General features: G+C 32.4%; 1 protein-coding gene across 3 annotated transcripts in view; it reads right to left on the bottom strand.

Annotated features, from left to right (window-relative positions):
• The window catches only part of NCOA3 (nuclear receptor coactivator 3), a 201851-nt gene that overhangs the window by 31263 nt on the left and 152647 nt on the right, over positions 1-17941 (bottom strand). For all 3 annotated transcript variants that reach the window (XM_023494528.2, XM_023494527.2, XM_003757705.4), the window contains exons 6-11: positions 14668-14768; positions 9585-9759; positions 8996-9184; positions 8744-8836; positions 1261-1401; positions 825-972 (exon numbers count right to left, since the gene is read on the bottom strand). In XM_023494528.2, the coding sequence (XP_023350296.1) occupies positions 825-972; positions 1261-1401; positions 8744-8836; positions 8996-9184; positions 9585-9759; positions 14668-14768 (847 nt within the window). The remainder of the gene's footprint in view (positions 1-824; positions 973-1260; positions 1402-8743; positions 8837-8995; positions 9185-9584; positions 9760-14667; positions 14769-17941) is intronic.

The raw sequence follows: 17941 nt of genomic DNA, 5'->3' as shown, positions 1-17941 counted from the left end.
ATACGATCTGAAATTTGAAGGAAACTAACATATCAAACCACCTCTTCATGGATACTATATCAATGACTTCAATAATTATACCAACATAAGTGCAAATCTGTTTCTAATGAGATTGAATTAATTTTCCTATCAATAGACTACTAGAAAAATTGCCTCACAATTAACATCATATCTGCTATCTCTACAGAAGTAAGATGGTTCTAATAAACAAAGCTGTGAACTCTTCAAAAACTAGCATTTTCCATGAGGTAGAAGTTAGAGAAGATTCAAAGATTTCTTATTTAATGTTTTGTATGTGCTGCCTACTCTCACTGGTATGTCATTTTGTATTTATGAAAAGCATATGTTCGTAAATGAAATTTTAATTTAAAAAATTAACCTCAGTGTTATTACATATGAAGATCATGAGGAAAAAATGAAAGATCGAAGAAAGAATAGGAACACTTTTTATATAGGGTAGATATACCCCCTAATCTATATTTTTTATAGAACAGTTATCCTGTAAGAGAACCTAACATTTCATCTAATATACTACCCCTTACTCTTCAGACAGGGCCTTTCTTCCCCCTTCACTCCCTGAAAATAAAATTTTCAGGCAGAATTGTTCTGTGTATTTCTCACATACAAAATACACAAACCTTTAAAAATGTGCGTTACTATTCCCAACTTTCAAATTCGAAATCAAGGAATTACCACAGGATTCTTTTTCTCCTCTACTTGACTTCTTTTTACCAAAGTTTTCATACCAACAAAATATCTGACAATTTGATATTTTTGAAGTTAGAGAAAAAGGTAACTGAAAAAACATAACAGAAAGGCACTACCTCTGTAAGAAGTGGGTAGAAAGAAAGCCATGGCGATCATTAGTTACTGGATTCCGAAAAAGTTTGCTCTTTGTTTGGGCAGTCACTATAGTTCCATCAGCTAAGGAGAACCGATACACAGGAGTTTCAGCATGTCCTTGAATATAAGCTGTATAAGAGAAATTAACACTGTGGAGTATATCAATGGAACACATGTAGCAAAAACTAGAAAGAAAATATATTTGAAAATATAATTCTTCCAAGATTACAAGAGCATTAAGTTCTACATAAAAGTAATAAATAGGCTAAAATAAAAATTCTGAAGATACATTCTGAGAACCAACCAAATAGCACTTGATGTACATATAACTTCCACCCCACACCAAAAAAAAAAAAATAAAGTAAAAAAGGGAAGACTCTAGATTTAACAATTAAATTTTTTTTTAAATTTACTTACCTTCCTGGTAGTGCCGTTTTTGGGACCATGACTGTCCATCATTAAGACTAAAAAATCTCTGGATACACCTTCTGATTATATCTTCAAAGCCAGGTCTCATAGAAGACCTCAGTGAGTTTGTATCTATAGTGACAACTTTGCCTGTTTTTAAAATATGAAGGAAACAAAATATTTATGAGGTGTCCACTATGTGAAAACACTGTAGAAGATAGATAAAAAAGAATTAAGTTGAATCAACAAAACAGAACAAGCCCATGTCTTAATCATTTGGTGTCATGACTATGGATTTCAGCTATTATCCATAGCATCTTTCTGTACAATTCCCTGACACTGAAGAATGACAACATATTAACCATAATATTTTAGAGAACATTTTAAAATACCTTATTATTTCCTTTGAAGTCCACATGGCTTTAGTGGTTTGAGGAAACCACACAGAATCTTCACATTATACATCATGTATAAACAGTAACCACTTTTTAATCTAAATTTGGAGGACCAAGCAAACCCCTCTGTTAAATAATCTACTAAATATTTTATTAAACATCTATAATATGCTGGGAATTTCAGAGACGCTACAAAGATTCAGCAAATCCTACAAAGTATAACCACAGAACCTTATTAGAGGTTTCTCTAAATATATTAATTCCTCTTTCAACTAAACTCTTTAACTTTCAGGATGCAGCAGGTAAATAATATCTTCATATGGTCAGGGAAAACTCAAGATCCTCTAAAAATACATTTTGCCCATTTTTTTAAGTATTCATATCAATTACCACAGATGAGTTAGACTATCACAATCTGACAGGTCACTAATTCCAAAAAAAGGACTTTTTCCATTTTGAAGAAAAATCTCTTCCCTTTTTTTGTTTCTTATATTTCAGGACATATCTTTGGTAAAATTAGATAGTTTTTTCCCCTAAAATCTTAAATAAATCAAGAAAACAATACAACAACCCTCCAAGTGAGATGAATTCAAAAACTAGTGACATAATTGTTTTCCTCACTTCAACATCACTGGAATTCAGGGAGTGAGCCTTATAGTCCTAGGTCATCTCTCAGAATGAAGGTTTCTTCCCTGAACTACTTCTGCCCTCAGAAAATAAAACCACCAAAGCTCTTCCCAATATTCTTCCCAGAAAATAAGCAGGTTGCCCAATATTCTCCCCAGAAAATAAGTAGGTTGATGTCATTGCAAGAGCATGTATCCTCTTAATATCATGGTACATCAGATAATGAGTCACCTACCTACTGATGCTTTCCCAGGCCAATGGATGGCAAATACCTACATCTAATCCTAAAACTCTATAACTCAGAATTATGCCAAAGCCCCAAATCTCCCTTTTCTGATCCTCATCCAGCCACACTCTTCTCCAGTCTCTGTCTCCTTCAGGCCTCTGGAATAGCTTCCTCATCCAACCTTGTCACTCATATAAATTCTTTTCATCTTTTTATAATCACAAAACTGACTAATACAGAAAATATTTCTCTTATCAAATGGGTTCATTCTCTCATGCCTCAAATCCACAACTACAATGAGGCTAGAAGAAAAACAGGAATATTCTATTGTCACCATTGACCTTTCCAACTCTCTCCTCTGTACGTCCTTCATATACAAGATTTAGTCCAAAAACCTTGCAGCTATACTGTACCAAGCATTAAATTTTTAAAAACAGCCTTCCTTCCACAAGTCCAATATTAACTGTTTATCTTTCCAAAGTTTTCAATCTCAATTCTTGGAATATACACTTCAGCCATCCACAGGGAATACAGGTAAGTGGCTCAGTGGATAGAGCACTGGGCATGGAGTTGGGAAGAACGTTCAAATCCAGTCTCTGACACTTTGTTGCTGCATGACCCTGAACATGATCCTGTTTGCCTAAGTTACCTCAATTATAAAATGAAGATGATAGTATCACCCACCTACCAGGATTGTGGTGAGGTTTAAAAGCTAGTATCTGTAAAGTGCTTAGTGCAATGTCTGACATTTATTAAAGTCTTGTCTCCTTTTCTTCCTTCCTCTCATCCAAGTTATACCTCATGTCTCACCATTACCCATAATTATGAAATTCCCATTCTCACATCTATTTCTGACTTACTCTCAATTCTATCTTTGACCTCACTGTGAAAACCAACACCTTCACTCCTCCAGGTTCTCATAATCTTATCATCACTATAATGTGCTATTTTGGCTGCCTTCAGAGCCTCAACCCTATATTTAACTAACTGAACATACACTGTGTTCTCTAACTCTGAATGAATGAGCATTTATCCAGTACTCACTACACGCCAGCCATTGTGTGAAACACGAAGATGAAATAGAAGCAAGTCCTCTGATATCAGAGGTTAGAAGTCCAACAAAGGAAGACAATACATATAGGGAAATGATCTTTACAGGAATGGTGGTATGGATGGGATTACTATTCTGAACAAGAGTAGAGAGTATGGGGACGGAAAGGGGAGATAGTTTATATAAAAAATAAAGTCAAATCAGAGAAAAGATCTAATGTCTTGCATAATTGGACAAGTTCATAAATAGATAATTCACAATGATTTCATTTATTAAATCAGTGTATAAAACAGTCCAAAGAAATTTCTATCAGCAATTTGGAGGAAAAACTTCATCTAACATTGCTCATGTCTTGGCAATTCTCAGTCCAGAATAATCCCCACATTCTGAGTTGTTTGTTATTATATACATGTTTCTGAACATTACTAGTAGAAGTCATGATTGAAATGTATCAATTTGGTCCACTACAAATTCATGTAATATAATCTCACATAGAATTTCACAGTCCTTTTATGCTTCCATGATCAACTATCATTCTCAACAATGGGATATTCTATTCTATTTTATCCAAACCTTCTCTCTCCTCAAATTAACCATGTCATTCCTTTACAAAAAGGCCATCAGTCTTGACCTTGACCTTTCCCACATTTCCTACTTTAAACTCCTGGCAATGATTGCTTTTTCTCTACTCCTATGATCCAATCTCTGGGAAAAGGTAACCTTGCTTCCTATTTTCTAATGATAAAATTGTTATTTTATTTAGGTTTTTTTCCAATTAATATCCTGATAGCAAATACACATAGCCAAACAAAACAAAATTCTGCTATGTCCGTGTGTGTGTGTGTGTGTGTGTGAGTGATTTTATAAGCCTCAATCCATTGCTTCTGTCAATTAGGGGGTAAAATGGTACATGAATGTACCACTCATGTGATTGGTGATAACACTGTTCAGAGTTCTTAAGTTTCCAATGTTATTTCAACTTTGCAATCATTATGCTATTATTATTGTATAAATTGTTCTCTTGCTGCCTTATTCTTTACTCTGCATAAGTTCATACAAGTCTTTCCAGGTTTCTCTAAAACCACCCATATCATTTCTGGTAGCATAGTAGTATTCCATTTAAATTCATAAGTTTTAATTGATCCAGCCATTTGCCAATTATTAGGTACAACTTTAATTTCTTGGATTTTCTGCCCCAGCTGCTATATTTTTTGCATGTAACTATGGGAACAGAGTAGACATAAAGGTTATTAACTCTTTATTCTTTTGACTTGTACACAACCTAATAGTGGTATTTCTAGGTCAAAGAGTATATGCACAGTTTAGTAAATGTGGGGTAGGTTCAAATTGCTTTTCAGAATGGGGAGAAAAATTCACAATTTCATCAACCAAATGTTATGTACTTATTTTACCACAACCCATCTAACATCTATCATTTTCCTTTTGTGTCCAATTTGCCACTCTAATCAGTAGAATTCATCTGGCATTTAAAGCCCTCCATAATTCACAATATCTTTTCATTCTATTTACACACTATATCCAACCACATACTCAGGAATCAAGTATTCTTCATACTTGAATTGACCATTTCCCATCTCCATGCCTGTACATGGTGAGAACCCATGAGTAGAATGTCATCTTCCTCACTTCTAACTCTTACAATCTCTAACTTCCTTCTAGGCTCAGATTAAATGTCATTCTTTGCATAAGGCTATTCCTGCTCCTTCAAATGCTAATATCTTTTTGTACAAGATTACTTTTCATCTATTCTGCATCTATCTTTTACTTATCTATTTCTATATAGAAAGGCACATACCTTCAAGTAAAACACAAAAAATATTTGTAGAAATAAATAACTTCAACAGCTGGTGAAATAGTCAGAGCTTATAGCTGGGCTATGCCAATAAAAATAAAAATGATATTACCAAAGCTAATTTACAGTTTGAATGTTCTACTAATCAAAGGAATACTTTATAGAATTCAACAGAATAATAACAAAATTCATCTGGAAAAGCAAAATATCCAGAATACTAAGGGAAATAATGAAAAGAGATGGGTAATAATATTTCTAGACTTCAAACTATACTATAAAGAATCAGTCATTAAAACCATTTGATTTTGGTACTCAAATTTAAAAATTAGAGAGTTAGATCCCTAGGGAAGAGTATAGACAATGGAGAATGAGAAACAATGGATCATAATAATTTAGGGTTTGAAAATCTAGAAAGCAAATTACATAGGAAAAAACCATTCATACTGATAAGAAAATTCAAAATCAGTATGGTAAAAATTAGTCTTAAATCAACACTTTCTGCTTGATTATACAACAAACTCTGAATGGATTCATTACAATAATATGATGATACTATAAAAATAGAACAGAAATAGATGCTAAGCTTTTTTACAGCTATGGACAGGAGACATTCTTAACTAAACAAAGGATTATTAAATAAATAAATAATAAATAATAATAATAGTAAATAAGTAAAAAATAATAAATAAAATAAATAAACAAAGGTGATTAGAAAAGATTTTGGTTAATGAAACGGAAAAGTTTCTGCACAATAAAATTAATGCACTTAGGATAAGAAGAAAAGTAGTCAAATGGGAAGAAATCTTTGTAACAAATTTTCAGATAAGGGTTTAGTATCAAAAGATTGGAAAAAAACAGATAACGTGTGTTTATGAGAAAAGAGAGGAAAGGAGGGGAGAGAAAAAAGAAAGAAAGAGAAGGAAGGTAAGTGGTTTCCCAATTGGTAATTGATGAAAAGACATAAACAAAAAGTTCTCCAAAGAATTAGAAACTAGTAACAATATAAAAGAATGCACCAAATGACTAATAAGAAAAATGCAAATCAAAACAACCCTAAGCTTTTCTCCCTCTCTCATTCTGTAAATGGCAAAGAAAATAAAACATGAATTTGTTCAATGTTGGAAAGGTTCTAGGAAGATAGTATATTGTTAGTGAAATGAAGTTGGAAAGCAATTTCTATTATATAAAGTGACAAAATGTCCATCTTTTTTGACTGAAGTTAGTCTTATACCCCAAGGAAGTTGGTAATAAAAAAAAAATCCCCTTACACATCAAAATATTTCTAACAGCAATTTTTTTGAAAGGAAAATATCAGAAACAAAGTAGATAGCCATTTATCAAAGAAAGGTTAAACAAATTGTGGCACATTCATGTGATAGAATATTACTGTAATATGAGAATTAAGATTTATAAGATAGGATTCAGAGTGAAATAATCAGAGCCAAGAAAACAACATGTATAACAACTACAACATAAATGGAAACAAAACACACACACATATACATAAACAATCAAGAGACAATGTTGCATAATTTTAAAGAGTAATAATAGCTTTTAAAAGAAATATGAAAAAAATGAAAAAATATATGAAAAAAACTTACTTTTTTTCAAAAGTGAGAAGATCCACAAATATGGTACACATTGTTCATATTTTTAGACTTTTTCAATGTATTGATCAGTTTTACTGATTTTTTTCTCTTTTCTTAAAAATATTATTTGTTATATTAGAATGACTGAAAGGGTGAAGGTGGAGGGAGGGATACTGAGGAAAATATTATAAACACATCAATAATAATTTATTTAAAAATATTTTTATGGAGATGGCTCTCTGGGAAGAGGGACAAGGAGGAATACAAGGAAAAAATTTGTTGGCATAAAAAAACAAAAGTTGTAAATAAAAATTTACTTTAAAAAAAAAGAGCACATAGATTAAAGTCAAAGACTGTCTTTCAGCATTTGGCACTCTTCAGAACATAGAGAATAAAGACTTAATAAAAGCTTATTTATTGATGACTGTATTGTTGTTAGCTTTTTTATACATTACATTCCCTCAGTAGAATATAAGATCCTTGAAGGAAAAAAGTTTCTTGAAGGAAAAAAGTTTCATTTTTTCTCTGTTGTCCCAATTTCCAAGATCTACTAACATGTATTAGATATAATAAATATTTGCAGAACTGAAAAAGTACTAACTACAGATCTTTTGTATATTAAATTGTAATGGCTAAGCAAGATGTGGCTAGATCAGTTTAGGGATTCAACAAGGAAAGGTATAAGACTCAAAAATAGCCTCTGATTTATTACCAGAGAAAGGAAGACACCCCAGAATAGAAAAGTTAGCATTTTACTACACAGCATTAGTTAAAACGTCCAGGATAACTGTTTTTCTAGCGATTAGAGTATTTAAACTGTTCATTTCTAGTTATACTTTAAAATGCTGACTTGGTAAATGGAGTAAACCAAAAACTTTATTTTTGCTTCTTAGGATTAAATGCAAGTACAAAAGTGTCTTACTATGGAAACAGCTCAGGCCAACAAATCATAAGACAAGAATTACTAAGTCATCTAATTAATGTGAGAAATTTTTTGTTCTTTTTTTTTTTGTACTTCAACCTCAAATTCATGAAAAGATTTGAATGAGAAATAATAAATACAAAGAATTAAAGTTCATAAGCACATGATAATTTAAAAAGTGAAAAGCTTCGTTGTAAAATTAATTTCAAGACAGTATGGGACAGATGTAATAGTTTCAGAAAAACCAAAAAGATTTTTTGAGTTGATGCAAACTGAAATGCTCGAGCAGAACCAGGAAACATTGTAAACAGGAACAAAAATTTTGTAACAATGATCAACTGTGAAAGATTTAGCTACTCTGATCAATACAGTGATGCAAGACACTTTCAAAGGACTTGATCAAAAGTACTATCTACTCCAGGAAGAGAATCAATGAACTAAGAGTGCAGATTAAAATATATTATTTTCCACTTTATTTTTATTCCTTGAAATGAGGAGGAAGAGGAGAATATGGCTAATATAAAAATGTATTATATGACTTCACATGGATAATGGACATTATATTGCTTCTCTTCTCAATGAGTAGGGGAAAGGCTGGAGAAAGAGAAAATATGTAACTGAAAAACTTTTCAAATGAATATTTAAAATAGCATGTATTATTTTATGTATGTATGAAGCATAATAATTAAGATTAAAATAAAAATATGGACAGAAATGCTAACCTTGCAAAAAATAATAATTCTATATAGTTTGGTTTTTTTCTTAAATTCATTTTATTGTCATCAATTACTAAAAGATGTCATCAATCACTTTTATGAGAAGGTAGAAGAAATGAAGCCAGGTATACTTGGAGCACTAATTAGTCTTACCTGAAAGATCATGTTTAGTAATAAAGCTTTCAGGGTTTGAAGGAAACACTGTAGTAATGCGACGTGCCACGCAGATCATACAAGATTGTAAATCTGTTAAAAAAAAATTTAACCCATTTCAAATTTGCCAATATTTTATGAGAATAATAAGTTCTTAGAAAAGTAAATAAGGAAACTTAGAAACACAAAGACACAATGATTCGTTAGTTTCGTCTTTCCTTTTGTTGTACATACTTGAAATAAAACACTTACCTTCTCCTTCTTCCATCATAGCTCGGGGTTGAGACAAGGCAAAACACTGCATTGTCTCATATCTCTGGCGCATATCAGGACTGCTTCCTACTTCATCTAAAATATCATGCACTGTTTTCACCAACATACGGCAATTAAACGTGTGACTTTTTTGTCTTGGTGCTTCACTTGTCCATGGATCTCCATTAACTTTATAAAACAAATCAATTATAGAGGAAAGAAACCAAAAATAAAATGTCACTTTGGTGTACAGGAAATTTAAACTTCAGCATATTAAAGATATGATGCAGTACTTCCATATTTCAGTAAAGGAGTTGGATATGCTAAGTATTTTACAAAGTATCAGTGGAATATTATACTCCAAGGTTAACACAAATTCACCAGGTACTGCAATCATGGAAACTGCATTAATAATCGATAACTGTATGGATGTTAAAGAAGCTTATATATGTAAGAATACAAACACATCACTGTTTCTAAAAACTCTTTTTGGATAACTTTACTCAAACTTTCCAAAATTGAGCTGGATAGTTAAATAAGAGAATGGTTTGGGTTGTTCTGATTTTTTTTTAAGTAAAAATTTAATCACCTGCTGACTTAGGCAAATTCTTGAGAAAATCCTTCCTGTCATCTTCATGCAGGATACTATACACACTGGTGTTAACCAAGTCTTCTTGCTTATACTGCAGGTATTGTGTGACATTTTCTGACACAAACACAATGGTCCCATCACGATTAACCACAAAGAGAAAACCATCCAAGGCCTAAAATGTGATTGTACAAATACATATTAATATCTAACTTCATTGTTTGATTTAAAAAATCTTTTATTTTAGTACCAATTATTAAAACAGTTATCCTACACTACCCTCCCTCAAATCTATCCTTTGTTTTTGCTATTTTTTTTAATTAAAGCTTTTTATTTTTCAAAACATGCAAGGACAATTCTTCATCATTAGCCCTTGCAAAACCCTGTGTTCCAATTTCCTCTCCCTTCCCCCATGCTCTCCCCTAGAAGGCAAGTAGTCCAATATATCTTAAACATGGTAGAAATGTGTTAAATCCAATATATATGTACATAGTTATACAATTATTGTGCCACACAAGAAAAAAGAGAAGCAAAATAAAATGTAAACAAACAACTACAAAAAAGAGTGAGAATGCTATGTCGGGAACCACACAGTTCCCACAGTCCTCTCTCTCTGGATATAAATGGCTCTCTTCATCACTGAACATTTGGAACTGGTTTGAATCATCTCATTATTGAAGAGAGCCATGTCCATCAGAATTGATTGTTGTACAATCTTGCTGTTGCCGTGTATAATGATCTCCTGGTTCTGCTCATTCACTTAGCATCAGTTCATGTAAGTCTCTCCAGGCCTCTCTGAAATCATCCTGTTGGTTGTTTTCTTACAAAACAATAATATTCCATAACATTCATATACCATAATTTATTCAGCCATTCTCCAACTGATGGGCATCCATTCAGTTTCCAGTTTCTGGCTACTACAAAAAGGGCTGCCAAACGTTTTTGCACATGTGGGTCCCTTTCCCTCCTTTAAGATCTCTTTTGGATATAAGCCCAGTAGTAACACCGCTGGATCAAAGGGTATGCAATTTGGATAACTTTTTTGAGCACAGTTCCAAATTGCTCTCCAGAATAGTTGGATCCATTCACAGTTCCACCAACAGTGTATCTGTGTCATAGTTTTCCCACATCCCCTCCAACATTTGTCATTATCTTTTCCTGTCATCTTAGTCAATCTGAAAGGTGTATAGTGATATCTAAGAATTGTCTTAATTTGCATTTCTCTGATTAATAGTGATTTAGAGCACCTTTCCAAATGACTAGAAATAGTTTCAATTTCTTTATCTGAAAATTGTCTGTTCATATCCTTTGACCATTTATCAATTTGAAGAATGGCTTGAATTCTTATAAATTTGAGTCAATTCTCTATATATTTTAGAAATGAAGTCTTTATTAGAACCTTTGAATATAAAAGTGTTTTCTCAAATTATTGCTTCCCTTCTAATCTTTTCTGTATTAGTTTTGTTTGTACAAAAACATTTTAATTTAATATAATCAAAATTATCTATTTTGTGATCAATAATGATCTCCAGTTCTTCTTTGGTCACAAATTCCTTCTTCTTTCATAGATCTGAAAGGTAAACTATCCCATGTTCTTCTAATTTGTGTATATCATTCTTTACGTCTAGATCATGAACCCATCTCAACCTGAGCTTGGTATGCAGTGTTAGGTGTGGGTCAATGCCTAGTTTCTGCCATACTAGTTTCCAATTTTCAAAGAAGTTTTTGTCAAATAGTGAGCTCTTATCCCCAAAGCTGGGGTCTTTGGGTTTGTCAAACACTAGCTTGCTATAGTTATTGACTACCTCAAATCTATCCTTTTAAGAAAGTACACAAATCTAAATTAATTTAACACCTTTCTATTACTTGTGTTAATGTGAACATTTATAGTCATAGAACAAAATGTAATTTTCAAAATAATATGCAAAAGTCAGACAAAGGTTCACAATAAGAATGTAAAAAATGTGAAAGCTTTTACAAAAATAAATGTGACACAATAAAAATTAGGGCATAACAACAAATGAAAAATTCTGCATTCAATATTTCTGAAAGAAATGTGAAATACAGAACCAGCTCTACCCCCCCTTGGATTCAATGCCCCACCATCAGTTTTGGGACTAATTGTGCATAAGTATCTGTTGGAATACACAGGAGAGCTGTTGGAATACATGGGAGCCACCTGACAGTGACTGCTAGAGATCCAACCCAGAATTCTTGCCCCACATTTAGGCACCATATGTTGGAATGAGGACCATGCTGTGGGAGGAAAATAACAACAAAAAACAAAAAACAGGGAATTTTTAAGGGACAGGTCAATTCTCTGGGAGCCTCCATGTGAATCATAACATCTGAAGGAGTTTGCAGGGCAGCCTTTGCTAACACAGGTGTTACGGACTGGGAATGAGATAAACTGGAGGCAGAGGGAAGAGGAGAGAGGTCAGACAATGCAACGGCCTCTCAGTGGGGAGATCAGAGAACAGCAACTGCCTCTCAGTTTCCTTGTATCATCCTCTCACACGAGGAGATCCATTCTGGGTTGGATCTCCAGCAGCCACTGTCAGGTGACTCCCATGTATTCCAACAATTATCATCAGCCATTAGCCCCTCTGATTAAATTTTAAAGCAAACAAACTTCTAAAGCCTTCACTTAAAAAAGCCAGCTATTTCCCACCAACTGCCCTCCTGGGAAGCAACTCTATCAACATGATGCCCTATACCTCACCTTGACTTTCTCCCTTCCATCCCTTATCCCCACTTTAAACTTCCTTTTGGGCATCTTCTTCCCTCAGATTGTAAATGCCTTTAAGACAAGTACTGTTCTCTGATTTGTATCCCCAGCAATTAACACAGAGCAATTAACAGGAGGTGCTTAATATTTATATAATACTGAAATGAAAGCCTGACAGAAAAACCTATGTGAAAGTGATACACACACACACACACACACACACACACACACACATATATATAAGATTAAATATATGTGATCAAAATATAAAGAGTTTTCAAAAGAAATTAAAATTATTACCTGAAAAACTATTTAATGAAAAACTCATTAACACCCATTTTAAAAACTGCTGTATCACCTCACAGTTAAAATTAGAAAAGATGATTATTTATAAGAGATAATTCAATTCTAGAGAGTCTGTGGGCAGACAGGTATGCTAACTTGCTGCTGGTAAAAGTGTAAACTTATCTTAAGATTTGGGGAAAATTTTGGAATTATGCAAATTAACTTACTAAATACTTCATATCCTTTAATCAAGAGACTTTATTGTTGAGATTATATGCAAAGGAAGTTAATGATAAGAAAAGACCCATATGTATATTCATATTAGTTACTTATGTTGATAGAAATTCTACATCTAATAATTGAGAAATGGTCAAACCTGTGATATGCAAATGTATGACAAAAAATTACATGTGAAATTCTGAAAAAGGAAAAAAATAAAACAAAATGTATACAATGGTCACAGAATTATAAAGATAATACTAAAAAAGTTAACAAAACTAAGGTGAAGTGTGAAAGTAAGGTGAAGTAAAAAAGTAAGGTGAAGACAACATAAGTCTATACTATCAAAAGTTCATAATCATAACTAGCATATATTTTTTTTCTGACATTTCATAAGCAACAAAAATATAGTGTAGTTAGACTGAGGTAGTTTTACTTTAAAATTCTGGGGAAACAAATTAGTATTGGAGGATGGGGAGGGTTTGTGTTTGTTGGAAATTATCTTGTATCCAAACAAAATGTATAAATTTAAATAAACCCTATTTTTCAAAGATTCTATCTTCAAAAAAAAATTTTTTTTGTAAAATCTTGAAGAAGCAAAAAAAGGATGTGAAATTTTTAAAAATTAGACTTAGATACCTAAAAGCAAAAGGTGAAAAAATGGACTGGTTAGATTTGTTTCTGTATCTTAAGAATTTGAATTATGTTTCTCTGATATTCAGAGAATATTTCATTTAAAAGTAATGTAATTCAATGAAAAAAAGAGCTAGATTGGGGTAACAAGGCATGGGTTGGAATCCCAGTTCTTCTTACCTGTGTGAGATAACACAAATTTCTTAACTTTTTTGGGCTTCCTTTCCTCATGGCATACCAGACAAAAAGTTGGCCTAAAAGCTGGGAAGACCCAGGTTCTAGGTTTGCCTCTTACACTTGCTGGCAGAGTGACCCAGAGATTAAGTCACTTAACCTCACAGTGGTATAAATAGATCCTCAAAACTAAGCTGCAGAGAAGACACCAAATTCTATCGGTAAAGGGAGTTTAGAGTCTCCTATATCAATGAAATCACAGGTCCAGTACCTATATAATCTTCTTATCCCTAATTTATCAATTAGAGAAACTGCTACCAAATATTAAATGTGTTTTTAATATTTAAAAACAATCTACAAGATTGTTTACCTTTACTATCTTATTACAATATTAATACTCTTAACTACCAGTCCTAAAAAGAAAAACACTTCTAAAACTCTTTAATATCATTCATAACTATATTATTTTCATCATTCAAAAACTGATAATTATTTCAAAATGTATGATACATATTGGAAACTAAAGAGTATCAATTCAGGAATGGCTGAAATAATTATGATATGTGAATATAATGAAATATTATTTTGCTACAAGAAATGATGAAAGGAACAGTTTCAGAGAAACCTAGGAAGATTTGTATGAACTAACTGATGCAGAATAAAGTAAGCAAAATCAAGAGAACAATTTATACAATAACATCAATATTATAAAACAAATAAACAACTTTGAAAGATTTAGGGACTCCCATTCAATACAATGACCAACCATGATTCCAGAGAATCAATGATGATATCATACCCACCTCTTGACAGATAGGTGATGGACTCAAGATAGAAAGAATGAGACATTTTTAGATAGGACCAATATGATAAATCAATTTGTTTGAAAACTCATATTTGTTTTAAATGGGTTTGTTTTGCTTTTTTTTCTTCCAATGGGAGAGAGAAATAGATAAAATAATGATTTGTTAATTGAAAAAAAGTCAAATTGTAAAAATAAATGTATGGCATAACTGTCATTTGATTCAAACTTTTAATACTTGCCTGCAGTAAAAGTGGTCCTAAGGAATCTTTATCAATAACACCCTGCCCTGTGGAAGATACATCAGCTTTCTGAACATCATCATCAATGGAAGTTGCCTTTCCTAAAGAGACAGAAGAAAGTTCTTCAAATGACTCTAGTTATGCTAGGTAATAATTACAAAATGATCCAGAATAGATATACAACATACATTATGTTCCCTTAATGAGGTAATTATTTGATCATGAAAACATATATAATTTGAACGGGAGTTCAAAAGAGATAGTGTAAATTTTATTAATTAAAAAGGAGAAAAGGTCAAGTGTTGGGAAGGGCTGAAAGAACAAAAGACAGTGGCATTTAATGAGAAAGAACATTGGAATAGCTACTGCATGAAACCTGATAAAAGATTCATTCAAGAAAGATTTTTTTATAAATTCATCATGAAGCAGTAAAGATACAATTAGAAATTCTAATACTATTCTCAAGTATAATCAGATCTGTGGGGAGGAGATACAGTTCACAAGGCTGCAAGTTGGTACTGAAACAAAAGATCAAGTTGCTTGCTATACTGTTCTCTTTTTTGCATGTGATTTATTTTTTAAACTTAAAATCAGTTTTAAATAAAATTTAGACTTGTCTGTTTAAAAAAAAAAAAAAAAAAGAAAGAAAGAAAGATGTAGTAATGAGGGCAAGGGCCAGGACAGAAAATCTGATTATTCTAGTATTTAATTCCTTAAGAAAGGAGATAGAATAGCCTAGCCTCAAGCAGAGGACAGCATAAAGGATATGGAGAGGGCAATAAAAATGTTGGAAATGAACATCAAAAGAAAAGGTTGCTGAGTATTTGTGGCAGAGCTTCAAGGTCTGAAAGAGATAGTAGGTACCAAGGACTTTGCTACAAGCTTCTCCTAGTCCCGTAAACTAAGGCTATAACAGAAGACACAATCTATACAAAGAAAACATGCGTGGGGATGAAAAAAAAATCTCTTGAAAAAACAAATTTTTATTAATACACAAAGAATATGAAAAGAAGAAAACCAAGAATAAAGAGGAATTTGTTAACAACAACAGGTTCCAGGGACAAGAAAACATGAAGAAAAAAAATTAACCTGAAATCAACAGCTGGCTAAGAAAATGAAACTTACAATTTCTGGACCATGGCTTACAATATTGGAGATCACAGATACCTGGAAGTACATCTAACAAAAACTAGTATAAATGTATTTGATAAGTGCCTGGCAAATCTAATCAAATGGGCTTCAAACTGAAAAGGACAAAGGAAGAAGAAAAACCTATATATAGTCCTCAAGTTAGATACTAGACAGTATAGCTACTAAAAAAGAAAAATGATAACAGTTGAAAAATCCAGAAATCCACTGGCGACAAGAGACAAGAAAGGAATCAGTATTAAAACCCATGATCTCAACAAATTTCCAAAGTTAAAAAAAAACATACTAGAGAACTAATGTTCCAAAAATAAGGAGGAAAATTTGATTTCACAGCTACAATTTGGTAGGATGAAATCCATTCAGACAATGGTTCTGGATAAGTATACTTCATTTAAAAAAAAATGTAGCATCATATATTAAGACTGTTTGCCATTATATACAAATGCCAATGATTTAGTGGGTTTCTTTGTTGCCTGAAACTTTGTTGAAGGTATTAACAGTATCAATTAGTTTCTTTAATGATTCCCTATGATGTTCTAAGTAACCATCATGATATTAGCAAACAGAATTAATCTCATCTCCTCTTTACCCAATTTGTTTCTTTGGTCTTATTGATACTGCTATCATTTCTAGAAGTCAATCAGACAATAGTGGCCAAAATGAGCTTCTGTATTTTACTCCTGTATTTATAAGGAAAGTTTCTGGTGCATTCACACATATGTGAATGCCTGCTTTTGGCTTTAGATATACAAAATCTCTCCATGCCTATACTTTGTAGAGTTTTTTTTTTTTTTTTTTTTTTTGGTAGCATAAAAAGTGCTCTACTCTATCTTTAAAATATTTTATTTAAATTTATTTAATTAATTGATTCTTAATTCTCCTGTGCTTTAGACTTCCCAGGTTTAGTTATTAGGTACACATCTGCTTCATAAAAGACATTTGACAAGGTTTTTTTTCCCTCAATATTGGTATTGTTCTTTAAAACTTTAATAGTATTCTATCAAGAGCAAGAGTAGTTTTCTTTACTATTTCCTCTATAACTAGTTCAATTTCTTTTTCTGATATTGGGTGTTTCACTAATATGGGTACTTCATATTTGTGAAGGTAATGTGCTATGTTTTCTGCATTTTTAGTTTTGTTGGTACATAATTATACCTAAATTCTGAGAATTCTTTTTATTTCTTTAAATTTTATTATGATTCCAACTTGTTCACTTGATATTTTGTTGATCTGAATCTCTTGGACAAACAAGGCATACAGAGGAAATAGTGCTAAAATATTGTGTTCAATTTTGGGCACCATTGTTTAAGAAAGACATTTATAAGCCAAAGAATGATCAGAGGACAATCAGCTGGAAGTACACCTAGCAGATTGTACTTCCTAAAGTTCATGACCTGTGAGGATCAACTGAAGGAGAAGGGAATCTTTTACCTGGAAAAGATTCAAAAAGGACATACCCACTTGCTGGGTATGTAACATTGGGTACTGTTTTAGACAGTCACGGAAGTCCTTTTAAACTCTCAAATTCTGTGATTTTTCAGTGAGAATATATGACTTAGCCAGACAGGAATGAGAGTAGCAAGACAGGAGCAAAGAATCTCTGAAATTCAAGGATTAGGCGACCGGAAAGATTACAACAGAAGACTGCTAATTTAGCAGATTCCCTTTATTTGGGAATGTCATGTGGTAAAAGCAAGAACTAATCAATCATGAGCCATCTAAAGCTAAGAACATCATTTATTCCTTGATCAAGGGGGACTCAGAAGCTATCAGGCATGAAAAAATTAATAATAATGGTAATCAAGAGGTTCATAAAGTTTTTTTTTAAAGCCTATTTCCCCAAGCACATGCACATGGCCACTTCACTCTATCCCTCTTATTCACAACCAAAAATTAAAAACCAAGGCAGTGATGCTGATGGGAATAGTATAGATACTTTCTCAATCCTCAACAATAGCATTTCTACCAACCTGGGTTCTTGAGAGTGAATAAAGACCCAAGAGGCAGCAATTTATAGATGGTGATGATGGATAATAAAAAGTGACAATGAGCAGAAAAGGAGGCATTTCTACTGATGTCACTCAATATGGCAATATAGACAGTTGAGACTGTAATTCTAATCCCT

This window comes from Sarcophilus harrisii, chromosome 2 (assembly GCF_902635505.1).
Source record: "Sarcophilus harrisii chromosome 2, mSarHar1.11, whole genome shotgun sequence".
NCBI lineage: Eukaryota > Metazoa > Chordata > Mammalia > Dasyuromorphia > Dasyuridae > Sarcophilus > Sarcophilus harrisii.
The sequence above is the reverse complement of the archived record's forward strand: the minus strand, read 5'-3'. Positions and strand labels throughout refer to the sequence as shown.